This window comes from Ctenopharyngodon idella, chromosome 15, assembly GCF_019924925.1.
Source record: "Ctenopharyngodon idella isolate HZGC_01 chromosome 15, HZGC01, whole genome shotgun sequence".
NCBI classification, from domain to species: Eukaryota; Metazoa; Chordata; class Actinopteri; order Cypriniformes; family Xenocyprididae; genus Ctenopharyngodon; species Ctenopharyngodon idella.
The window spans coordinates 1,591,173-1,618,269 of record NC_067234.1 but is presented as its reverse complement, the minus strand read 5'-3'; the positions used below and the strand labels follow the sequence as shown (position 1 = coordinate 1,618,269).

The window sequence follows — 27,097 nt, the reverse complement described above, 5'->3', positions numbered from 1 at the left end:
TTGGAACAACATGAGGGTGAGTAATTAATGACAGAATTTTCATTTTTGGGTGAACTAACCCTTTAACACTAAAAAAATTCAATACTCACCCATTGTTTGAAAGAGGATGTCAGCAAGTTCTACATGCAGTGGCAGAAACACAAACAACTTTCAGTAAATCTGCCTGAATCAAGATTCAAGTAGCTCATAGCTAAAGTTTAGGGTTTGGGTTTTTTGGAGTTACCATTTGGATGTAAATAAGATATACCCCCTTATGTAGACTGCCATATGATTCTACAAGCTAGTTTTCTATCTACAGGACTTAACATTTTATAATTGTAGTAATTTCTAATGCTTGTTGTTTGACCTGACAATCATCATTATGACCATGTAGTCTCATTAATCTCTGGAGTATCACTCACAGTAATTTGCGGTCATGAAATAATAACAAGTTAATGGAAGGGAGTGTCTACTGTCTGAAGAACCTCATTAAATGTTCATTCCAAATCTGCAATCTGTTGTACGAAAACGATTTGGACATTTGGGAAGACCTGTGCTGTGTGATTGATGAAGCACAGGATATAATAATCAAGTTGTGTCTCTGCGGTGTCATTCACCCGAATGTGCTAATACCTGAAGGGCAGGTCTTCACAAACCACACCAACACTCATTATCCACTAAACTCTCACAAGAACCTACATTTGTTGCTATTCTGTGCTTAATTTAGTAAAATGAACTAAACTCAGTTAATAAATCATACCTTTTCCCTAATTCATATGCATACAACACCCATCTCTCATTCTGACCTAATTCACATTAGATTCACATTCTACTTAGTCAGATGCCTAAATGTGAATAGCCATTCATTATTAAAAGTTGATTCTTTACAAAACTATATCGTTCCCAATATATTTCATCTGACAGTTATTTCATGAATAGGAACAGAAAGAATTATGGTGTTACATCTGTTTCTGGATTTGAGTTTTGTTTGAGTTGTTATCCTGTTAGGGGCTGTTTACATGACACCATTTTCAACTAAAAATGGAAAACTTTTTATGCATTTTGAAAAAAGAAGTGAAAGTGACATGTGAAGGCCAAGTATGTTAAGTATGTCCTCAGAATTTAACCCATCCAAGTTAGCGCAGACACATTAGGAGTAAGGAGAAGTGAACACATCCAGACTAAGCAGTGGGCAGCCATTTTACTGTGGCCCCCTGGAGCGATTGCGGGTTAGGTGCCTTGCTCAAGGGCACCTCAGTCATTTTCCTGCCGTTATTGAGAATCGAACCCGCAAAGTCTGACTCTCTAACACTATTAGGCCACGACTGCCCATGGTTATTGGCCATTCATTTACACGACAATGACATTTTGGGGGCCTGAAAATACAAACTTTTGAAAACGGGTTTCAAAGTGCAAGTTTATAAACAACCGTAAACATTCATTTGCGCTATCTAGATCATCGATTCTGGAATTCCAGTCAAATACAGGCTATTTTCACTGTGTATAAAACATACAATATGCTTCAAATGGTTATTTAATTCAATGGTTATTGTAAATATGCACTACTTTAACAAGACAAGGCGATGTAGCTGCTGTGGAAAAAATAAAGAATAATAAAGAATACCAGTCATAGCAGCAATCATTCTCCCCTCTGCCATGTGTAAAGTTAATGGCCTGCCAAACTCAGGAACTTTGGTATCAAAATTATCCCAGAGCTTCCCTGTGGTAAATATAACTTGAAAGAGCGTTCATGTCCAGTTTTTAACTAGGAAACTCCTTTATGATAATTTCGATAGCACATGAAAGCAGCGTTAAACACCACAGCAAGAAATGGATTATATTTAGAAATAGATCAATTTAATCTAATATATATATATATATATATATATATTTATATATATATTCAAATTAAATAGTACAGAATTTTCCATGAACAATTGCACAGAAAATATATGAAATTGCCTTGTAAAACTGCACTGAAATTATTTCACAGACATATTATTAAACTTAGAAAATAATTGTAATATACAGTTCTTCTTGTTGATATCTAGTTAAGCTAAGTGCCTCAAACACTACATCTGCCAGTGCAGGAAAAAGGAGGTGCCCGCCATTCCTTCTTTATCAGAAATAGCAAAAACTCTTGTCCAAGGTAAACTGGGTGTGCATGAACATAAACTTCCACAGTAGTGTTTTAGTGTTGTTCTTAGCATGCACATTGATTGGGAATGGCAAAATCCTCATATTATCATCCAAACAGAAACGCCTTTAGATTGTCATGCAAGAAACAAGAGAAAAGTACATACTTGGCTATTAGATATGTCCATCAAACATGATAACATCATCAATAGAGAGATAAAAAGAGAGATTTTGCTATAGGTCATCTGTTCAACGTTTTATTCATTCATTCATTAACAAAACCACTATTTGTCATGTAGGCTGGTACATGTGATCGTGTTAGATAAAATATTGACTTAAAATACCTTCATTCCTCAATATCTGCTGGATTAAATTAAAGTGTTTTTATTGACCTCCTTATATTTCATTGAATACACTCATTAAAACCCTTTTGTTCCATTTATGGCCTTTACAAGCTGTATAAATACATACTGTATACTAATGAAACACACATTACAGAGTTGTTTTTCACAAATGTAACACATGAAACAGTGTTTATTAGTATTAAAATGTGTGTAGTGCTAAATTAATCAAGATGTGAAATGTTGTTGATAACAGGACAAAGTAGATGGGCCACCAGTATTATATAACATCAGAGCCATTATACGCAAGATTGGGCATTTATCTGGCAGTCATATTAAGATCCCAAACTATCCTGTTATGTAATATTTACTAAACTATTATTTGATCCATCTGCAGCTATCCAACTATTTTTTTTTTCTGCATGACCCCATCTCTCGTTTGCCACACAGATGACAACGGACGTGTTTCGAAACCGAGCGCGTTTTCCGCAGCTATTCACGTATCCGATTGCTACCTCTGATCCAGACTTGGCAAGCAGGACATACCAGCATCTATTTTGGCACGAGTCCTAATTGGTCTAAAAATACACGTATTGTCATTGATCAATTAATCTGTTAACACATACATTCTTTCTTTTCACAAATGTGTTTATGAAACAGTATTACACATCAAAGTGATGCCATTTCAAGGGTGCATTGTTTAGTCAGAGAATAGAGGTTTGTTTGTGAAGTGAAAAAAACAAAGTTACATATCAGTCACGAGTTTGGGATTTCATCCCAACCGTCACGAAGCACAACATGAAGTTATTAAAGAAACTTTTTCAATTGTGTCACACACACCTGCAAAAATCAGTCTGGATGTGCTCAGAAAGCAAATTAGTGAAATATCCCCATAATACCCTAAAGCCCAAACAGGTGTGTTTAGATCTATCCTCTTATGATTGCCATAAAAACAGCTGGTTTTTTTAATGTTGTGAAGAATCAGACAAAGGAAGATGATAATTCCACTCTAAGGAATATTCAAGTCATTATCTTAATCAGACCGCTGCACTCTTCCCAGAATTCAACTCTCAAGAAGCATTTATCTTATCACAAGGATGCTATGTTATGGACATGTATGTGACGTAAGATTTGTAAAGTAAATATGGGTGGAATTTCAGGTGTTATTAGGTGGAATGATGATTGACGACAGCATTACGCACTATGAGACCCTGTTGAATGAGTGAAGGAAACAACATGATTTCACTGTCTCACGGCATCTGTGAAAAGTTCTCCAGGGTCAAATAAAAAAATTAGAGGCTCTGCACAGCTGCCAAAAAGAAGAAAAAAATGTGACGACAATGCCTAGAAGTGGATTAACCTTAAAAAAGTTTTAGTTTGCTGAACTCTTGATGGATGCAGGTGCTACTGCTCACCTGAGATCTGTCACTGTCTTAAACTCCTCCAGTTCCTGTAACAGATCACCAGAGCTCCCCAATTCCATTAAGAGTCCACAAACAACAGCACCGTTCATCATGATTCACTAGTTTCCTCTGAAACTATGAAGAATGAGCATTTTACATATGTAGGTATTTAAGTGCACCGCATAATTTTTCCATTCACCGAATTCTATGAAGGATGAAATATTATCACTGTAATATTATCTTATATTATAAGACTGTGAAATGGTCTAGACATGGCTAATCAGTAATCAATTGTCCCAAACAGTTCAAAAGACAAAGTTTGAAGTGCCATAAAAAAAAAATCACAATGAAGCAGCCAGAGAGAAGCCGTACAAATAGCATGTGACCAACTAAGCATGAAGCCAGATGACGGGATTTGATTATTAGAGCATGAGTATACCAATGTTGCAGCATTCTGAACTCTAGATAAATAGTCTGCGCTACGGTACCGCTCAGTCCTTCGCTATAGCGAGACCGATGGCATCTCCCAACAACAAACAAGTTTGTCGCTCTATCTAGCACATTCCCAAAGCAACTGACCTCAGGCTAGGTCCATGAATTAATGCCAATAAATTCCAAAAGAACCAGTATTGAACAAAAGTCCTGACATGGCATTAATAGGAGACAATAGATAAAAATGATTTGGGACATGATCACTTGAACAAGTATCATCTCCTCTATGCCAAGAGCAAGACATTCCTGGTTCTACTGAAAGTTGGAAAGGATCTTAACTCTTGCAGCTGACTTTTAGTTTGGGATATTAAAGACATTAATATACTCCAAAGTGACAGAGGATAAACAGATACAGCCTTTTTTTAAGCACAACTAAAGCATTAGAGTAAATTGCACACATGAAGCTCCAAATTGTCTTCTTTGTAAACTAGAAAAATATATATTTAAAGGGGTCCTATTATGCCCATTTATGAAGTCTTGATTTTGTTTTTGGGGTGTACTAGAATAGGATTTGATGAAATGACTTCAAAAGTGGAAAACGTTGGTCAAAAATGTACATTTACACACAAACTGACCACCAAACACAACTTTCAGATGCCATCTTTATTTTTTTAGCTCAACTGTCACAGAATGGAAGGCACAGGATTGTGGGATATCAAAAGCAGTGAAGGATACATCTATGCTGCCTTCAAAACTCAATCAGATGAAGGTACCTCAGCAGACAGGAAGTGAAGCTAACATTGGTTCCGGATGTACCTTGATGCCTTCTTACCTTGGAATGCATCCTCCGAATGCAGCATTTTTAAGCTTTCGGACACAATCATCATGGTTAGTTCCTGAAAGAATTGTGTTTTTAATTATTCGTTTGAGTGAATGATTCAATGAATCACTCATAAAGTGAGATGTTTAGAATCAGTGTTTTTGAAAGAATTGGTTGTATGAATGATTCAATGACTCCAAATGTGCATACTTCCCTACTATATCGTTGTCAAACAACAGTATGTTAAAAGTATGTCCAAATGAGTAGTACGTCCGAATTCACAGTATTCATAAAACAAAAAGTAGGCGAAAATACCTGGATGACCTACGATGGACACTTTATGTCTACTATTCCATGAGGCTGAAGGAAAGAAGTTGTAGATGGACAGTGAAGCAAAGCATCTCACACTGGTAGGTCACATGATAATGACAACATGAAAAATTTAGAGATTATATTCATAATATAAAGAACATATTTTTTAACAATTGCAAAGTAATTATTTATTTTATAAAAAGCACCTACTCAGAGAGTGCATGATTTTGGACCCAGGCAGTAATTTTTTTTGTTTTGTTTTCCTGAATGAATCAGCGTTTTAAAAGAAACTTGAATGAATGATTCACTCATAAAGATAGTCACTTGTCATCACCTACTGGATGGACTGTGTGTCGCTCTCAGAATTCTGCTCGACCAATAAAATTCAATGACCAGAACTAAATGTGGTATAATAAAGAATAAAGCAATAACCAATGTTTTTTTTCTACAGACATTTTGTTATAAGTACTAAAATTTTAACAACATACCTAAGTTCAGGGTGTTTTTAGAACAGCAACAATCGTAGTAAATTGAGAAAGTGACCAGCCTTCAGTGAGTGGATGATGGAGGGGCATTTGAGGTGGGACAAAGTTAGTCTGGGAACTCTGGAAACATGGGAACCGAAGGGCTGAAGCATAAGCATTATCTAGGGTGTGAGGAAATAGGTCACTTGCCTGGGAGACTTAAGAGGGAACACGGTTCATCTGAGTGCCACATTGTTTCTCAATGAGATGACCTATGACTTCAGTGACACAGTTTTGTCCCATAAAACATTTTGTCCCTCACGTTGGACAAAATATGCCTCGTGTGCCAGTCTGCATTTTTTGTGTGCATTTACTTTCTTGTTATTTTTGCCATGCCAGTCAAGCCTGCATCTGATCTTTAGCCTCGTGTGCCAATCAATTATATCCTTTGACAAGCTTTTACCAGTAATCTTCCATAGTTGTAATATTGCAATGTAATGTTACAACTAAACCACTTGCAACCAAGTGACTTCAGCATCTGTTAAAGTTTTGTGCTGTACATCAATCTAAAGTCCCCTAAAATCAATTAAGGAAGACTTTGCACCAACTTGCATTACTTTTTCTGAATTACTCAGTAGAGAAAATTAGAAAACTCTAGTGCTATTGTATTCTCACTGCAGCCATTAGTCCTGGTTTAAGTTCCCAAACTAAATTTCTCAAGCTTTAGATTGCCTTTTAAGGCCACACTTTCTCTATTCGCTGATGTCCAAATGAAATAATAACAAAACCAAACACTGTTCCACCAATGCAACTATGACACAAGAGCTTTGAATTGAATAACAAGAAAACACACTTGAGAACTCGATCCATCCGCAGTCCTCAATCAGAACTCTGTGGGAAAGTGTAATTCCTCCTCACTGTAAACCTCTTATCCTCTCAGCACAAAACTTTGTCTATGATGAATTATGATCTGTTTTCAAGAGCACAGTTAATAAAACACGAACGTGACCTCAACAGAAGGCTATTCACAACAACAGGAGCCCTGGCCCCTCCCACTCAGAGAGTGTAGAGTGTAGAGAGTGTTATGTCAACTAAGGTTTGCTATTATTTTACTGCACATATTTGGCTTTATCCACATTAATCAGCTCACTGCTTAATCTTCTAACTGTGTAATGGTTACACTGACCTCTGCTGACAGCTGAAGCGAAACAACCACTTGGCTCTCACAAATATCCTACAGTAAATCATAAAGACAAATTAACACAGAGACAGCTTTCAATACAATAAAATAATAATAATATTAAATATCTTAGACTAAATCATAAAGAGAAATGTGAACACTCAAGCTTCTTTCAATAATAAAATAATAATAATAATATCCCAGAAACTTTCCATGTGCTTTCCATGTCACGAGATCTAAATTTTAACATTTGGGGTCTTAGAGAACTATTAAATATGTAGCCTGTTTTATTTTAAACGGCACTTCAGTTTTATTGGTATGCAGCGTAGGAAGAAAAATTTGAGAGAAAAAGCACATACGTAGAAAATGAGAGAAAAAGGGACTATAAAGAGGGAAAACACTACCCATCGACGTTCAAACGTTGTTTGTTTATTGTAAGTACTTGAGGTAACGTGTCTGAAATAGCTACACTAAAACTTTACTTAGATGGTTGGTGTAAACGGTACTCTATGGATGATTAAACGCGTGTATGGGTGCTTGACGCGCCGTGAGAATAGGCGGCAGTATCGAGTCTTTCATTGGCGATGTATTCAAATGATAATCGTCGAGAGACAATTCTTATTCCGGGTCGTCCTGTTTTCTTATGCTAAGTGAAAAACAGGTTTAAGAGTGTGAGGCTATAAATACAGTCGTCCATAGAGGTTTAGGAAGAAGTGTAGGAAAATACCACGACAGGATGCAAAGACCACAGTTTCGCCATCCCCGCCAGGGCTCGGGTCCACGGGCAGCAGGCTTCCGCAGTCCGCCTCCAGCTTACGACAGGGCAGGGAGTATGTTTCCATCGCCTCCGTGGGCATTTTCTACCCCGCCGCCGCCGTTTGGACCGAGATTTGGACATTGTTCTCCCAATACCCCACCGAGAGAGTTTTGTGGTAATAGGGGCGGCGGCGGCGGTGGTGGGAAATATTATAACAGTCAGTCTCCGGGTCACACACCGCGCAGATCGAACGCCAGTCCCCGAGGCGCACCGTTCAGACGCTCGCCGTATGAGAGCCCCGGGCGACACGCTGGATATCAGGTAGTTCACTCGAGTTCAGGACCAAATTAAAATAGTAATGCGCGATTTTAGTTTTTAAACAGTTTTATGTGCTGTAATTTCGCTTCTTTGTAGCACTCTGCTGCTCTGATCCGAATTAATTTCTGCGAATTATGTGCGTTTAGATTTTGTTGTTGGCTAGGACACTATAATACAGTCTCTGGTTAAATGTGGTCGTTTTAACGTCTTTCTGCATGATAATTTTCTCCTTAAGGGTTCACCACGGACATCCACACCGTTTGGGTCAGCGCATGGCAGGGAGAGAGGGACAAATGATATGGAAAAATATTACAAACCATCAATGCTCCAAGATCCCTGGGCTGACCTTCAGCCTATCTCAGTCACACAAACTCAGTCTAAATGCAACTACAAACAAACCAATACAAGCAGACAAGGGAGGTACTACAATTAAAACGCAGTACAATTCTCTAACTTCAGTGAGAGGCAAAAGTCACTGAACAGTCCTTTTTATTTAGTGCAGCTGTAGTGCACTAAATTTTTAAAGTCAAATGGAGCCAGCCGAACACATGGACCTGAGGCAGGATTCACCAGCAATAATTCTTGAGAAACTGACTCCACAACATTTTTTTAAAATCATATGTACTTTCGTGTATAAAGAGACCTCCTCTCTTACTTTTATATCTGCACTTCAACGACAGGATCATAAAAATGGGGTGCTTTTGTAACTGGCAACCTATTGAAAGTAGTTTGCCGTCTCTGGCCCACTCCCATGGAGTTTGCAAATCTTTCATTGAATTCAGAGGAATATGTCTTCAAGCTCAAAATGCAGTCTAACAAAAGAGATGTCTGATCAACACATCCATCTACCTCTCAGTATTGACTGTGTGCTGTTAACTAAAACAGGTCAGGTCAAGTATTTGTAGGTTTGGCTCCTTTCCTAATTTTCTATGGACTGTTAATTTTTATTACTTTTTATTTTTGGTGACGCTTTTTTGGTTTTATTACAATCTTTAACTGTTTCTTTTCTGTATATTAAAAAAAACATGATCTAATAACAGACATTGTCATTATAAACAGCCCACAAAAGGACCATTGTTGAATTATAAGCCTAATTTAATTAAAATTTGTAATGCAATACAGTCCTTGTGAAGAAAAAAAAAAAAAAAAATTGGAAGTGAAAATCTGTTACACTTTTTTTTTTTTTTTTTTAACTAGTAAAAACATGTTTAATATCTTCAAAGTTAATCTTACCATGGATTTTCAAAGATAATGTAGATAAAACACCATAACATTACTACACATCTCTGGAAGTTGTAATTCAGTCTTTTTTTTTTTTTTTTTTGTAAGTATTACACTTTTTGCTGAAGGATATACCATACGAATCTCATGTAAGAGTTCTAAAAAAAATAGATTTTATTAATGTAACAGAGACAACATTTTACATTTTTAAGTTATGTCTGCTTTTCATTTTCATTCAACATCCATATCACCAGAATTACTGTTGTAAAATTACATTTCATCAGTGCTCTTTTTTTTTTTTGTCTTGGTTGTAAGTAGGTTATTTTGAAAAAAACGCTTATAATTTGGCCGTACCTTATTTAGCATTCTAATTCCTGCATGTTTAGCATTTGCCAAAAGATTGAATGAAATGAAGACATTTCATCTTGGTGTATAAGAAAGACTCAAACAATAGAGGCTTATATTAAAACGTCTTGTATTGTAAACATTTAGCACTCAAAGTCAGTCACTCTTTAAAGTAATGAAGGGTTTCTTGAGGCATCCGCCATTGATATGTCAGCATCATTGCCCCATGGCACACTTGCCACACAAACAGAACTGAGGGAACAAAAAATTTGCAAAAGCCACAGTGCACACATAGATTTGGGTAAAGACAGTGGCAGAGTTAATTAACATTTAAAAGAAGCAGTTTTAGCTGCAAAAGAAAAATATTTGGTAGATGCCAGAATTATATGGAAATAAATTGTCAACCTCACATTTATTTACACATGGATGTGCTTATTCAAAACCATTCATCAATGGGTGACGGTTTTCTTTTACTCATATCTGCAGAGTAGCCACCTGGACCAGGTGTCTGAAATGCAGATTATGTCCAGCCCTTTTAGAGTGTCTTAGTTTTAGTATGAGCGAGTATGATTTCGCAATATTCTCTTACCCTCAAAATAACTAAAATTTACAATAGAAAATATAATTACACAGGATACAAGTTGCAAGAAAATTTAAATTGCATATAAGTTCTAATAAAGTACACAAATCAGTCTGTGTTATAAAACATTCCAACCCGTTTTCACAGTAAAGTTGATTCAAGCTAGGTAACGCTCTCATTTCTAAATAGCATAATTCATGCGTTATTTGGGACCCGTAGATAGCACAAATCAAACCTCTGAATCTGGTGCCACGCAACAGGGATGAGTGAATAAGCCCTTTTGACTACAAATATTTTATGTATGTGTTTAAGGAGAGCTTGGTGTATGTTAAATCACATATTTTAAACACGTATTTGATGCACTATTGGACTTAGGATATTAAAAGTAAATAAAGGACAGTGCCAAATGTTCTGAAATGCAAAACTTTTACGCTTTAGAGTGTTTGAATTCAAACAAAGGTTTTTGGCAAAACAGCCAATTAAATTCCTATCTAGTTTCTAATCATGTGCACATTGTCTTAGGAAGTATTTAGCAATGCCTATGTTAGGCAAAGATATATAGCTGCAATTTTCTAAAAGCATTCATGCAACTTAACACCCATTTTTGTATACTCTAACATTAAGGCTTTACTTTGGGAAGTAAAACAGAACAGGAGGTTTAAATCCTCAAAACACCGTGAACTCAGTAACAAATAGCTTGGAGTAGTATTATTTTCCCTACCGTGTTAGTGTTCAGCACTCAATGTACTCGCATTCAACTAAAAGCAACTAAAGTGAACAATCTAGTTATAAGTTAAAATCATTATAGTCTGTTATGGTGTGCTTGAGCTGAGAAATGTTCTTATCTGATATGTCAGACCTTTGACACCATTTGTCATTTTAATGCATATCTGATATTCTGTCCTCTTATACCCATTGAGAAACGACAATGAGAACAACCAGACACAGACCGTAGACTAGATGTGTTTTTACGAGATGATCTCCAGCAGTTGACTGGAGAGTGATGAAAGTGATTTTTTTTTTTTGGAAGCAGTAGAAGGGTAGAGAAGAGATGTTAGCATTATAGTGCGACTTAGTTGTTATAAAATGCAACATCTTTCTCGAATTCTCTTTGCCAAACTTTTCCTCTTCTTTTTTCCATTTTTCTCTTTGCCATCTTCCATTTTTCTGGCTCTGATCTCACGCATGAGATCAAAAAACACCTGGAGAGATTATGAAGTTTGTATGAATGCATCATTGGGGGAAAAAAATCCTCTTCAATTCTGCTAATACTAATTCATTCTGTTTATTAAAGTGATAGTTCACCCAAAAATGAAAATTGTCATTTACTCGCCCTCATGTCATCCAAACCTGTATGACTGACTGACTGACTTTCTTCTGTGGAGCACAAAAGAAGATATTTTGAAGAATGTTTCTGTCTATACAACGAAAGTTAATTGGGGCCATTGTTGTTTTGTATTTTGAACATTCTTCAAAGTGCTTTCTTTTATGTTCCACAGAAGAAAGATAGTCATACAGGTTTGAAATGACATGGGGGTGAGTAAATGATGACAATTAGCATTTTTGGGTGAACAATCCCTTTAAAGGTTTAGTTCACCCAAAAATGAAATTTCTGTCAGTAATTACTCACCCTTATGTTGTTCCACATCCCTAAGACCTTTGTTCATCTTCGGAACACAAATTAAGATATTTTTGATGAAATCCAAGAGTTTTTTTCTCCCCTATATAAAGCAATGTAATTACCATATTCAAGGTCCAGAAAAGTAGTAAAGACATCGTTAAAATAGTCAGCGTGATTACAGTGGTTCAACCTTAATGTTATGAAGCGACGAGAATACTTTTTGTACAAAAATAACGACTTTCAACAAATTTGTCTCTTCCCTGTCAGTCTCCTATGCTGTTTGCGCTGTATAGACAGTGCAGCGGTTCCGGGTGCTATGTCAGAACGCTGACTCAGTATTGTCCGGCTTCTGCGTCAGCATCACACGCATGCGTCGTGCTGCTCACATGAACAGCGTCGGCCAATACTGAGTCGGCGTTCTGACGTAGAACATGGATGCCTGTACTGTAACATAACATTAAGGTTGAACCACTGTAGCCACATTGACTATTTTAATGATGTCTTTACTAATTTTCTGGATCTTTAATGTGGTAATTGTTGCTTAATTGTTGGGTAAAATAAACCTCTTGGATTTCATAAAAAATATCTTAATTTGTGTTCTGAAGATGAACGAAGGTCTTACGGGTTTGAAACGATATGAGGGTGAGTACTTAATGATAGAAATTTCATTTTTGGGTGAACTAACCCTTTAAGTAATGGTTGCCAAACCAGGCCTACCTTATCTACGTTGGCACGGGTTTTGGCAGAAGTCTCGACATAGCTGACTGCCCACTGCTCTGCTCTGGCCTTGGCCTCCTCCACCCCGACTTGCCGTCGGTCCTCCAAGTCTGACTTATTTCCCACCAGCAGGAAAGGTACGTTCTCTTCCTCCTTCACCCGAAGGATCTGTTCTCTGAAGTTTAGAGATAAAATGAGAAAACTTTTACTAGTATTATGTTAATCATCAGTTTCAAAGTCGTCTTTCTACCTGAAATCAGCAGTTGCAGCAAAGGATTCAGATTCTGTAATGGAGAACACGCAAAGAAATCCCTCTCCGCTACGGAAGTAGTTGTCCCGAATGGCAGCGTAGTCCTCCTGTCCTGCCGTGTCGAGGATGTCGATTTGGACCTCTTCTCCATCCAGAACCACCTTTTTTCTGTAGCTGTCAGCTTTAGTGGGCTCATAGTCTTCCACAAACTTGAAAGAGACCAGCACAATTATACTTTATGGTCAACATCAATATACACAAATGATGTGAAATTCCAAAATATTAAGTCTTACCTCATCATACATGAATTGCAGTGTTAATGCTGACTTGCCCACGCCGCCACTGCCTACCATTATCACTTTGTGAAGGGCCAAAGCGTTCCTGTTAGCAGCCATGGCTTTTAAGCAATGAGACTGGCAGCAATGCAGTGATAAAGCAGTAAAAATTCAGAGGTAGATGGGTATTAAGGGAACCCTAGAAGGAAGATCTTTGAGAAGAACAGAGGAGATGTTAAAGCTTACATAGCTGTTTTAATGATGCAAGACTGGTATTTTACACGTACAGGAGCAATTACCAACATTCTTTAATAATAATATATACCTGCACCCTTTCAAGTCAGTCAAACATGTTTGGGCTGATACTTATGAATAGTCAGCTTTGTCAGATGATGACAACACAGGCCTACTTTCTTTTCCGTCCTCTGAGAAAAAGCTAAAACAATGAGGCTTCTCATTAAGGCTAGCATAGCATTTGTCGGTTCCCTTCCTAACTGACACTGACATCATTTCTCACTCAAACTCTCTTAAAGGACTGTCAATAGTTAAAATGGATGGTTCACCCAAATGAAAATTCTATCATTTATGTACACTCATGTTGTTCCAAACCTGTATGATTTTTTTTCTTCTGAATGTGCACATAAAAAGATATTTTGGAGAATGTTGGTAACCAAACAGTTTTGGTGAACATTGACTTCCACTGTGTGAATAAACATTTCTCAAAATATCTTTTTAATTTTTTCACAGAATATAGAAAGTCATAAAAGGTTAGCAAATGATGACAGAATTTTCATTTTTAGGTCAACTGTCCCTTTAAATCTTCCTAATCCAGGTGGAATCAATGGCTTCCATGTAGACAAATAAATCCAATTTTAACTTTAAAAACATTGAGATTAGCCTCAAGGTCAACCAACTGTCCAGATAGGTGTAGGTGTAAAAAACCTGAAATCATGGGTGGAGTCACTAGACAATACGGTAATATAGGATTACTGCTATTGACTCAAGTGCAGACTGCTAACTACAGCAGTTGTTTTTACTCAGTTTACACAGCTCATCTGTGGTGTAAATGGAGAGGGTGTGGCTAATGCTAAACTACATGATGCATGCAGTACAGTTGATTGCTTCCACATGATTGACCCCACATTAACAACTTGTTTGTACGAAGATGGAGGGAAAAAAAAGAATGGAAAATTCAAATGAGCACTTGACTAAATGGGGCATCACATTTCTATAAAGTTGCCTCAGTAGGCTTTTGTTTGTGGGCCTATGTCATTTTAATAACAGATGAGAATGTTACCGGGTTGCAGTGTAAGGAGTGGCAATAAAGCAGTAAATAGTTCTGGAACAAAGACTACAGGCTGGTGAATATTTCAATAAAGTGTTGATGAAAGGTCCTTTTGTTAATTCATACAGACAGCATTGTCAAAGGAAACAGGTGAGAGCACCTTATCAAAAGATATCCTTTGATTCAAACTTTTTACCTCAGAGTACTACTCTGAGGTATTGGTATCCACCTTTTAAGGGTAGATAAGGCCCAAAGTTCCCCCTTTAAGGGTACTGCTCCTTAAAGGTACAATTTTTGCACATTTTTTTTTTTTTATATGAATAGCTATACATGTTCTCTAATAACGGCCTTCACCTGTAGCAGCAGTATCATTTCAAATCTAGAACGTGTTGTAATTTGTCTCTAAAAGCATTTAATTACAGTGAGATTCACTATAATAATGTAAAAGTACATGTGAATATAATTTACAATTGCTACATCACCTGCTTACTAGCGCAATACTAACGTCTCGACGTGCACGTGACAGCTGTGATGTAGTAGGTGTACTTTTTTATCACAGTTTATACAGTGGTCAGGGTGAGGACCTATTTCTGACAAATAAACTATTTATAGGGTTGTGATACATTCCTCAACCATCAAATATTGACTTACTATACAAGCGCGTGATATTTTGACACCTGTTCCGCTTGTACAGTAGTTTACAGGAAAACAGACTCACTTGAATAGACTTAATTCACTCAATAGCCACAAGTGAGTGAATTATTCCAATGGCCTGTGTCCCATCATTCAAAAAGGGGATACCGACAACACGGATTTAGAAAAGTGCTCTTTGGTAGAGCTAATGACTGCTGCTGAGCTAGCAAGCTAACTTAATTATTTCGAAATGACACGCACAAGGGGCTGCTGTAGTTCGCGAGCTCTTAAGAGTAAAATCACGAGTGATTTTCCTGTTATATTTAAATACTGGTAGCGCGCTAAATGCCACTTCCGTGTTTAAGGGAGGATTTCGTTTTAGCACTCCACAGCTAACAGAGAACACGTACCGGTTTAGTACATGGTGGTCTATTAAACCATTTCAACAAATTAAACGAGTGGCAGTCTTTTATTACAATAATAGTTGTAGAAATGTGTGTACAAATCAGATACTTACCAAATGAACATGAACTCGCGTGTTCGAAGTCTTGTTAGCTTTGCTGCAGCGGGCAGATTTGTTTTGCTTCAGTGCATGACTCAGAAGGGAGCAGCACTGCTGTCAGCTTCGGCTTGCTGGGCTTGGTCTTCTTTACACTGACTACCAGGTTACTTCTGAAGTACAAGAAGGGAAAAAAGTGTTATGCTAAGACCTGAATGTACGCCACGTAACTCGATGGGGTTACGCCTCTGTCATATGTTTTACTTTTCAAAACAAAACAATTTTAGTTTTGTTTTTCACCTTTAAACTTTTTGTAATTGCAGTTTCTTGTCGATAATACGTCTACAGTATCGATTGTACAGTGGAGACGCAAACTAGCATGTTATGTTTTTCGACGTCATCACAAAAATATTGTCCGCCTAGAGGTCTCCTGGATAACTGTACATCACTGCTAGGAAGATAGGATGGATGTGCTTTTTTAATAGACACGGCTAGCCTTTAACGAATGGAAAATTATTATTATAATAGTAGTTATGTATAAAAAAAAAAAAAAAAAAAAAAAAAAAAAATCTAACCATAAATGCCGTATGATTAGCATTCAATTAATGAATGGAAGTTAGCATTCAACTTCCATTCAGATTCTATACAGAGCTCTTTCAAAAGGTGATGGTGAGCTGGATATCAGTAACTTTATAGTTCCTCTCAAATAGAATCATAATAGAGTGAATTAAGAATTATAAGTTATTTTAAAACATTTATCTCAATCTAAATTTCATTGGAACAGATGCAAGTGGCATCTGCAAATGATTAATGCTAGGACTAATTTCATTTTTCTGAGGCACTTTTTCAGTTGTTTTGAATCAGTTGGTCTCAAGGTCATTTTTCATGGATGTATGAAGTTCTCCTCAAGTTCACGCAGGTGCCCGAGCTAGCAGAATAACCACTGTAGTTAACAATTAATATGAATCACAAATTTTGACAACCAGAAAGTGTCCCAAACTTTTTAAATTAATTTTGAACAATATATTTAGTTTCATATTATAAAACCTATTTTTTTAAAAGTGTGTTGTTGTTTTAAATAAATAATACCACTTGTTTTGAAATTTTGTTATATAATGCAAATACATTTTTACATATATAAAACATAACATCTATAACACTACCATTCACAAATTGGTAAAATGATTGTAATGTTTTTGAAAAGTGTTTTTTTTTGCTTACACTGGCTGCATTTTTTAATCAAAATATAAGAACAGTAATATTGTGAAATAGTTTTATGTTTTAATATATAATTTTATATATATATATATATATATATATATATATATATATATATAAATTCCTGTGATAGCAAAGCTGAATTTTCAGCATCATTACTCCAGTCTTCAGTTGTCACATGATCCTTCAAATATGCTGATTTGCTGCTTAAAAAACATTTCAAGAAACATCACAAAAATATTGTGCTGCTTAATATTCTTGTGAAAATTATGATACGTTTCTTTCAGGGTTCTTTGGTGAATAGGAAGTTAAGAAAGAATAGCATTTATTTGCAATAGAAATATTTTGCATCATTTTACAGTAAAATCACAATATAACTTGGCTTCAATCAATCACAAAGAGATGTTCTTCATGAGATAAAGCCATCTGAAGAGTGTTTATTTTGTACTCTTATGAAAATTGATGTGACAAGATTAAATCAGAAAAATCAGGTTTGTGAAAAGATAATAAATTTAAAAGAAAAACATCCTGAGGCATGTAGTCAAGAGGTTTGAAGTATATGCCTTGGTTTAAACACTGGTTTTGACACTATAGTTATGATATAATCATACATTTGGTTAATTTGACATCTTTCCATTGAAGTGCAGCATTCGAGGCACTGAGCTCACTGAGTTTACATAAAGACTCACAGAAAGTGTCTGTGTCAGCCGTGCAATTTATTTGCGACTATACAGTAGTGCCTCACACAGGTGTCTGGATTTAAACATGACATATTATACTCTAACCATCTCTTATATCATATATATCTGTTCATATCTTATGCAATAACCTTTTTAATTGCTGACATATTTCTTTAACAGCTCATCAGTCATATTGGAGTCGCTCTCCATTCTTTCCCCTCAGTGAGTGCGCGAGGTTGGTGGATGAACACACTGTATCGCACACCCTGGTTAGCAGCAGCGCGAACGAATCCGCTATTCGCAGTCATAGTGATTGCCCGCAGCGTGTCCCCTGTCCCAAAGATCATCAGTGATCTACGGTTCACTTTTGAGCTCGTAACTAAGCGGTTGGTTCGCTCAGATGGCTGGTCCGGAACCACTTTGAGCCTGGCTAGCAGCTCCTCAGCTCGGGACTTTTCTCCCGGGCCTCCTAACGTATCCAGGATCACACGGAAATCCTCAACCGCAGAATGACAAGCAAACAGCTCTTTTCCCTTCATGAACTCCTCCAGTCGGGGCAAGACCTTCTCTTGCCGTTCCTGTGCGGCCTGCTCTGTCAGCACCACCTCTTTAAAAGTGAAGTGACAGTTGCCGTGGCTGAGGGAGGACACGTAAGTGATCAGAGTGGTGATGTCAAGGTTCACCCTGTTGCACACATCTACCTTCACCTCAGTGGGGAAGGCAAGGCTGGCCACAATGGTGTCTCGATCAACACGGGTGTGCATGAGGTCTGTATCGTCACTGTCGTCGTCATCAGCATCATCTTCTTCCTCGACCAAAAATTCATTTTCTTCTACACCACCAGGCTTGTCTTCACTGTCATCTTCCTCCTCTTCTTCCTCCTCCTCCTCTCCAGCTTCGATCATTGTATTAACAGCAACAATGTCACCTCTCACAGATATGCCCATCTCTTTGAGCTTGTCTGCCATAGGGCTGGAAACCCCATTGTAGAAAGCAAATATAATATGAGGGTTGCTGTACTGCACAGGCTGCTGCTGACTGGCCTCAAGGAAATCTTCTGCTTGCCGGATCACGCTTTTATCCCCATACTGGCCACGGCCTTGCCAGATGTTGTGCAGTGCTTCCGCCTTGCGCCCGATGGCTTTTACCCAAGTGTGTCCTCCGTTTGCCACCACGTCGACTACCAAAGTCTGCTTCTGTCCATCAGGTCCCTCATAGGTGAACACGTGCAGGACGCTCACCACGTTTTCTAGATTCTCGGCTGACTCAACGATGGCCCTCAGATGAGTGAGATTGGTACTTTGCAGGTGAGACTCCTTGATCACAACCTTGCCGGCCTCCACCTTCTGTAGGAACTTGAGCTCAGCCCGAAGCTTACTGCACAGTTTAGCACGTCCCTCAACCTCACGGCCTTGTCGACTGCAAATCTTGTCCACTTGCTCAAGCAGTTCCTTGGCTACTCTGATCCTGTCCTGCAGCGTGTTGTAAGTAGCCATTGCTGTTGAACATTATTCCTACAGAACGAGAATGAAAAAGGTTTAAATAATGAGAGCTGCTAGACTATCTATCTATATATATATATATATATATATGAGAGAGAGAGAGAGAGAGTTTACTTAGAAATTTACAGTTAGATCATCTATAATTTTCTGGATTTTTGTATGATTACAAAAAATGGCAAGGAAATACACAAGATCTCCCAGGTAATCTATCTACCAAAGAATTTTGCTTTTTAAATAAACCATTAATATCAGCAAAAGCAGGATACAGCGATATTTAAAAGTATTTGAATATACAAAAATCTTACTACTTGTATGACCACCAGAGAAGGTCTAGAAAAATGAAGGCGTGGTTTTAACGAACCACTATCAGATAATACATATATAAAGATACAGCTTTCTTACATTCTTACGAGAATATCAATCAGTGGCCAAATTATCACGCTGTTTTTACACACCGGCTCATAAACACATGAACATGTCAGCTTGCTTGGTTAAAGCCATGGGTTTCTACAAACCAGTCACACTTCTTCCTGTTTGCTTTTAATAACAGAAGGATAACTACTGACCATTTAGGTGAAGAAAAGCGAAGTTGTCTGGAAACTGTGATATACTTACAAAATTTACAGCTTCAAGCTCTGTCTCTTCTGTGTTTTGGCTGACGTTATTTCAACCACGAAGTAGAAGTTAGCAGCGCTGTCATAATGTTAGCGAGTTTGTGCTGCCACCTAGCTTGGAGGTTATGAATTGCATGAATTGTTAGGAGGTTACAGCAGTACATTATTTCACACGTGACAAATTCGGGACAAACGTACTGCTATATTTTGTACAACAAACATTTATTCCTTAAAAATAACTAGTAGCCTGTTTTTATGTTACTAGTATTATTATTTTTTTTAATACTAGTAATCAATTCAGTGCATTTTTTTTCAGTCTCTCGTCTCTATAATTATTTTTGACGTCATACGTAGCACTATATCTATTTTAAAGTTCAATCAAAATATCGCTGCTAAGATTACATATTTTACTAGTAACAATTTAGATACATATTAGAGCTTAATAAATTTGTTCGTTTCAAATAAATAATTAAAATGGATAGATAGCAACTATTGTCATGGTAGCTACATAAGAAATTAGTAGGCTAGTAAAAATAGTTGCTAAAACTAAAATAGGAACGAGCAATATTACTTGGCTATGAATAGAATGAATGGACAAATTCACATTTTAAAGTAATGGAATATTTAGCCTACTTGTCACTATTGAGATAGCAGCAACGGATTAAGTAGCGACTAATTGAACATAAAACTAGAAACTATTGCATGTCAATTATTGTTATTTTTTATATTATGTACCCTTTATGACTTTTAAAATCACTTTTATGTAAAACATTTTGAATTACCATTTGTGTATGAAATGTGCTATATAAATAGGCCTAAACTTATTTGTCTAGCTACTATTTATAGTTAGAAGTGAAATCGAAAAAATAGCATTACTGTAGTTACTGTACAGGAAAGAGGGAGGATATTAGGTCAAAGTGAGTCGCGCTCGCAGCAGCGCTGAAGTGTACTCATGGTTACAGATTCTGCAAGAGAGTATGCGTGCTCCTGACGCAACAAGTATCTGGTTTCCAGTCTCTCCTTTGGATGACTACGCGCTGTCTGGAGACGAAGAGCTTTTAACATGAAGAAAATGCATAACCAACATTGTATCTGAAGTAATACAGTTTTTAAACTGTCGTGTGTGAAACTGCGCTTCGTTTTAACCGATTGCATAATAGTTGCTCTGACTTTTACCGTTATTTCTACTCTTCTAGTTGCATTACAGGGTCGAACTGTATTTGAACGCCGTCTTTTACGGATTTTTATGACATCTTTTCTTTAGCCGTAAGTGTTTTACGCATATGGATACTTTTCTGGAGCGCAGACGGTAGATTATGCATTCCACAGGATGGGTGCGAACAATGGGAAACAGAGCGGGAGTGAAGGTGAGTGCCAGAATCAAACTCTTACAGCCAGCCCAGTGCTCCTTTTCCACTGTTAAATCTCGGTGTACAGCAGCCATAGTTGTGTCAACGTCACTATTCCCCGTTATTCTTTGTGGGCAACAGTAGCCTTGCAGCAATCATCTCGTTTTCTGTCATAGCATGAGCTTTTGATTTGAAAGGTACCCTTTAAAGATGAGCAGTTAAAGACTTTCTGATGTTGCTGGCGTTTGGCCATTATATATATATAATGGCCAATATATATATATATACAGTCAAACCAAAATTATTCAGACATTTTTGATATTTTTGATATATTTTTACTAGTGGGTGCAGGACACTATAGTTCATTAACGTAAGTGAGGATAGCAAACTGTGACATATTATACCCAAAAATTATTCATGCAGTGGACTATCAGTATAATTGATAAACATTTGGAACCAAAAATTATTTACTTTGACCTGACCATGTTTTGCTTAAGTGTTATCTGACATAATTAAGATAAAAAAAATGTTCTGACACACTTTATCTCTGAGATCTTGTCATATTTTATTACCCTTTTTTTTAAACTATAGTGAATAAACTGTAATAATGAATGAAATGTTCAAGGTGTCTGAATAATTTTTGGTTTGACTGTATATATATATATATATGTGCCATTATAATTCTCCCATGTCTCTATGAACTGCATTTTGCAAGACTGAAAGGTGCTTGAAGAGTTTTCTGTATTTGAATATAGGATTCATACATGAGAATTATACCTAAAACAAATTTAAATGCATGTGATATCCTCCTCTGTTTACCTTTTGTCACAGGCAAAAAAAACAAACAAAAAAAAAAGAGATCAGAGAGCACAATTCAAGCTGACTGGTTTTACTAAAGTAACCATCAACAGAGGGTGTGTGTACTTTAATTAACTGGGAATCATGGCCTAACACATTCTATCATCTTAGATTGTGGGCAAATCTCATTTTTCCCAACATATAAGTATACAACAATGATTAGAGGCCAGGGCAGAGACTGTCCATTGAAATGTGAATGCTGAAGGTTGCCACTGATCATGTCCTAATAACCATAAGCATTCCTGCCAGAGATTTTGCTCCTAAAGAGTGAGTTCTTGGCAGTGTGAGAAACTTGTGGTCTTTTAAAGTACAGCAGATTTCTCTGGAAGGTCAAGGTTTGGCCCTCAAGACTGGCATTCAGTGAGAAAACCTAGAACTTCCCACATGCAGCTCTTCAATTTGCATATTTCACATATCACCATCTTTTGCCTTTCAAAGTTGATGTTGTCTACTGATTAGATCAGTTATTACTGATTAGATTAATTATTTCTACTTAGCTCTCTTGATTTCATTAAGCATAGTAAGACAAGATGAATATGTTCCTTTCAAATGCACTAAAAACTGCGGTTTAGTTTGTCAGCCAACAAATTGTAAATGTGCACTTTTCCCTGTAAAGTGGTATTTTAGTGGCTTAAATGCATTAAAATACTTACTATTTATTCTAGTGTCAGTCATTAGATGTTTTTACAGAGTACCGCCTTTCTTTCCTTCCATTATTTGTTTTATAAACAATACTGTGAGCTTTTAGTGCATCATGGATGCATTAAAGCAAATGTTTGTTCATGTTTAATTTGACGACTATATGAACCTCTAACAGAGGGAGTCGCTGTCAAAGACCATATTTTCTTCCTCAAAATAAAATCAGGATGTCCTGGATCTATTCCAGTTAGGGTTTTTTTTTTTTTTTATCCAAATAAGTTATCCAAAGGAAACCATCCAAATTATAGTGAATTATGACAAATCTCATGTCAAAACGTAAACCTATAATGCCTTTTTATTTTGAATTTCCTATGGATGCTAAAAGGACCTCTGATTTTTTTTCTATATTCAGTCACAGTTATAGATGAACAGTGCTTATGTGGTCGGTTTAAGGCTTTTATGTAATTGTGACACTGTAAACTTTAGAACTAATGTACAATCAAACATTTGTACCTTGCATATAAAAAAGGAATAGTTAAAAATGCACAATATTTTTGTTGTAAATACCTTGCTCCTCATAGGCCTGTATTCATTGTTCTCTCCATAATCATAAAAGGTGTTTGCTTCTGTTTGAAATATTCATGTGAAATGAATGGTTGAGTATCTATGGCAGCAGTAGCTTTGCAGAATTCCATTAATGTAATATTCAGTCAGTTAATCTCATTGCCAGTGAAGCACATTCTTCAGAGACAATGAACAATAAACAATGCTTGTGATGTAATCAGAAGATGAATTCAAGGTTAGTGTCTGAGCAGATTCCACTTCGGTTAGCTGATTTAACTAATCATTTAAAAAAAAAAAAAAAACTGGCCTGAAATGTCTTTAGTGATATCACTGGGAGACTATTTAGTGAAAAACAGGTTTGTTTACTGAGCAAAACACATTTTTTTTGCTCAGCATGTGGAAGCTCCATCAGTCAGACCATTTATGGTAAAATAAAAGCTTATGTGAACTCTAGTTGTGTTTGTTCTCTCATCGAGCCTGTAAACATGCCTCATATGTGACCTGATGCTCTGAAGTGCCATTGAAACGAACAGGAGTGTTTAGGAAACATTCACACCAGGGCATGTTGTTTTAGATTTACTGTTATTCAAAAAAAACAGAAATACATTTGTTCTTCTAGGTATCGGGTGCATTGATTCAAAATAAATCAGAAACACAGAGGAATCGGCACAACTAATCAAACTGCAAATTGAAAGAAATACGAGAAACACAATTACTATTGTGTCTTTCCTAATTTGGAATTAACTTTTCAGAGATTTGTAAAACAAAAGGCTTCTCATTTAGCATTCCAAAGAACTTCATCATCACCAAAAAATTGTTTTGGCTTGTTTTGTTTTTTTATAGTTTTCTAGTAACTCTGATGGTCTTTATATAATATGTAGTTTTTATGTGATGAACTCAAATGAATGGCACTTCAGCTTGCATGTTTAATTCAGATTTAGCTTTCAGTTTTTTCTTATCCCTGCCATTGGGGAGAATCTGTGGGAGGCATTTGGTTTGTTATTCTAAGTTTGTGATGGACAGAAAAAGAATGCCTGGCATTTATCGTAAGATTCAGTGATTCTGTTGCATTCATTTCTTTTAAACATTACACATTCATTTTTTTATTTGTGCTCTCTTGACGTATAAAATAATGTTGATATACAGTTTTCATATATGTACAGATGTGTAAGTGTGCTCAATATAAGAAGCAGTTTTGATAATTGCCTGTATTTTTTTATTTTATTTTTTTTATCTTGCTCTGGCTTCTGCTTTTTAAGGCTGATATGTTGATTCTCAGTTTGTGTTGTTTCTCTGAGTGTCCTGATGTGTCCTGGGGTGTTCTTTGTGATCTTAGGGAAAGGCAGTTCCAGTATTTCCTCCGACCTGAGTTCAAGTACGGATCAGACATCAACCAAAGCTCCAAAGAATGCAGCTACCAGTGAAGGTAGGCATATGGTCCTCATTAACCATCACTAGCTAGCCTTTCGTTTTTTCTTGTTTTGTTCCTTTTGACTTGTTGATTATTTTGGTGAAACTTTTTTTTTTTAAAGCTATAAAAATGTAAAAATAGACTGGCCATTACAAACACTGCAGAGAACAGGGTTTCATTTTCATCCTTTTTCTCTTTTTCACAATCTAGTCTAGAAATCTTATCCAAATCCATAGTGCTGTTTAGAGTGTGCCTTGGGGTGTGTTTGGGTGAACTATGTGAATGTGGATGAAAATAAAATGACAAATGCTGGGGAAATTGTGAAGCTGGATTTAGAGTCATTTTTCTTGTAAAGCTTTCTCAAGGTGACTAATTAGAAAATATGACATTTGATTATTTATTTTGGATGTGGTTTATTCGAACACAGTCATTGGTATGATTTTGCTCTAATAAACAATACCCAGAATAAATCAATGAGAATTCCAACAAACACTTAAAGACCCCATGAAGTCAAAATTTGTTTGTTATGACTTTAAGTCATATATTTGAGGTCATATATACACTACCGTTTGGAGTCAGTATGTTTTTTTTAAATTAAAGGGTTAGTTCACCCAAAAATGAAAATTCTGTCATTAATTACTCACCCTCATGTCGTTCTAAACCCGTAAGACTTTCATTCATCTTCAGAACACAAATGAAGATCTTTTTAACAAAATCTGAGAGCTTTCTGTCCTTCCATTGACAGCCTACGCAACTACCATTTTCAAGCCCCAGAAAGGTAGTAAAGACATCATTAAAGTAATCATTAAAGACTCCAGTGGTTTAACCTTAGTTTTATGAAGTGACGCGAGTGATTTGTTTTGCGGGAAAAAAAACACATAATTTAGCACTTTATTTACAAAATATTAATCTCCAACGCGCGTTCACGCAACAACATCTGCTCTCGCATCAACATAACAACGCATGCATTATGGTGCTCTTGTGAACATGTGTTGGAGATTAATATTTTGTAAATAAATTTTAATACTTTTATTCAGTAAGGATGCATTAAATTGATCAAAAGTCACAATAAAGACATTTGTTACACATGATTTGTTCTTGAGCACCAAATCAGCATATTATTAAAAGATTAGTTCACTTCAGAATTAAAATTTCCTGATAATTTACTCACCCCCATATCATCCAAGATGTTTGTCTTTCTTTCTTCAGTCGAATAGAAATTAAGGTTTTTGAGGAAAACATTCCTGATTTCTCTCCATATAGTGGACTTCAACAGTTACCAATGGGTTGAAGGTCCAAATTGTAGTTTCAGTGCAGCTTCAAAGGTCTCTACACGATCCCAGACGAGGAATAAGGGTCTTATCTAGCGAAACGATTGGTCATTTTCTAAAAAAAATAGCGTGTTACTTAATCATGTTGGAAAGGTCACACGTGAGGTACCGCTGTAGGGCGAAAAAATTTTCTCCTCCTACTTCAAAATTGTCCGATATCATTGTTTTACCTTTTTTTGTAAAGGCCGTTTGACTTAGTCTTTGCACGTTCGCTTTGTAAACACTGGGTCGGTACTTTCGCCTACGTCATGTGCGTCCTTTCCAATGTGATGATCGCAGAGCGGTGCAAGATGAGCATTTGTGGTTAAAAAGTAAATAAATGTTCATTTTGTTAGAAAATGACCGATCGTTTCACTAGATAAGACCCTTATTCCTCACCTGGGATCGTGTAGAGACCTTTGAAGCTGCTCTGAAACTGCAATTTGGACCTTCAACACGTTGGTAGCTGTTGAAATCCACTATATTGAGAAAAATCCTGGAATGTTTTCCTCAAAAACCTTAATTTCTTTTCAACTAAAGAAAGAAATACATAAACATCTTGGATGACGTGGGGGTGAGTAAATTATCAGGAAATTTTAATTCTGAAGTGAACTAATCCTTTAATGATTTCTGTAGGATCATGTGACACTGAAGACTGGAGTAATGGCTGCCAAAAATTCAGCTTTGCCATCACAGGAATAAATTACAGTTTAAAATATATTAAAATAATTATTTTAAATTGTAATAATATTTCACAGTATTACTGTTTTAATTGTATTTCTTTTTAATTAAAAAATGCAGTCTTGGTGAGCATAAGAGATTTCTTTCAAAAACAGCAAGAAAATCTTACGACCCCAAACTTTTGAAAGGTAGTGTATGCTTTTTAAAGTTAAAGTTAAATTAACCATTATCAGAAATACACATTTAAAATTTACAGTCTCTCTCATTAGGATGAACCAGAATTATTGATGACTCATCCTGCACTGTGCAGATATTGTCCAATTAGATGCTCTAGAATGCGAATATTCCTCCCCCTAATACCTCCTGCAAACAACTAACAAGTAGCTAATCAGCTTCATAAACAATAGCCAGAAAGAGAAGTTTCCTGTCCAATACGTCCTGTTTCTATAGGAAATAATACATCAACACAGGAAAGAAATATGCGATTTTATTGGGTCTATAAATCTAAAGGTAAATAAAATAATGTGAGAAAGAACAGGCAGTAATCTGCTTTTCTTAATGTTTGTGGCTGTAAAATGTGCTGTATGTGGACTTGGGAGGAACATGAAGTAGACATAAAGGGGGTGGATAGCGTGTGCAGTGTGGAAGGTTGTTCTCCAGTGAGGGCATCCTCAGAGCCAACCTGTGGTGTGTGTGTGTGGTT

General features: G+C 36.5%; 4 protein-coding genes across 5 annotated transcripts in view; 2 read left to right on the top strand and 2 right to left on the bottom strand.

Moving 5' to 3' along the window:
* Positions 1-7,654: 7,654 nt before the first annotated feature.
* LOC127495245 (M-phase-specific PLK1-interacting protein-like) lies at positions 7,655-9,179 on the top strand. The gene is made up of 2 exons (XM_051861939.1): positions 7,655-8,145; positions 8,378-9,179. Exons 1-2 carry the CDS (start codon positions 7,804-7,806, stop codon positions 8,573-8,575), a joined length of 540 nt encoding a protein of 179 aa, XP_051717899.1. The 5' UTR covers positions 7,655-7,803; the 3' UTR covers positions 8,576-9,179.
* Positions 7,997-27,097, top strand: part of LOC127495242 (F-box/LRR-repeat protein 7) — a 48,497-nt gene continuing 29,396 nt past the window's right edge. Inside the window, exons 1-2 of one of the 2 annotated variants that reach the window (XM_051861936.1) lie at positions 7,997-8,145; positions 24,329-24,418. Coding sequence is in view for 1 of the 2 variants with exons in the window: in XM_051861935.1 (XP_051717895.1) it covers positions 20,913-20,949; positions 24,329-24,418 (127 nt within the window). In the remaining variant the exon portion in view is untranslated. Of the gene's footprint in view, positions 8,146-20,518; positions 20,950-24,328; positions 24,419-27,097 lie in introns of those variants that run through there. The other variant, XM_051861935.1, reaches the window with a different exon arrangement.
* Positions 9,822-16,030, bottom strand: LOC127495244 (ras-related protein Ral-A-like). Its single transcript, XM_051861938.1, has 6 exons — positions 15,869-16,030; positions 15,587-15,741; positions 13,170-13,363; positions 12,877-13,085; positions 12,627-12,801; positions 9,822-11,490 (listed from the first exon to the last, which is right to left on the bottom strand). Exons 3-6 carry the CDS (start codon positions 13,269-13,271, stop codon positions 11,368-11,370), a joined length of 609 nt encoding a protein of 202 aa, XP_051717898.1. The 5' UTR covers positions 13,272-13,363; positions 15,587-15,741; positions 15,869-16,030; the 3' UTR covers positions 9,822-11,367.
* LOC127495243 (UPF0415 protein C7orf25 homolog) lies at positions 17,095-19,715 on the bottom strand. Its single transcript, XM_051861937.1, has 2 exons — positions 19,584-19,715; positions 17,095-18,980 (listed from the first exon to the last, which is right to left on the bottom strand). The coding sequence occupies exon 2, from the start codon at positions 18,960-18,962 to the stop codon at positions 17,655-17,657; it is 1,308 nt and encodes a 435-aa protein (XP_051717897.1). The 5' UTR covers positions 18,963-18,980; positions 19,584-19,715; the 3' UTR covers positions 17,095-17,654.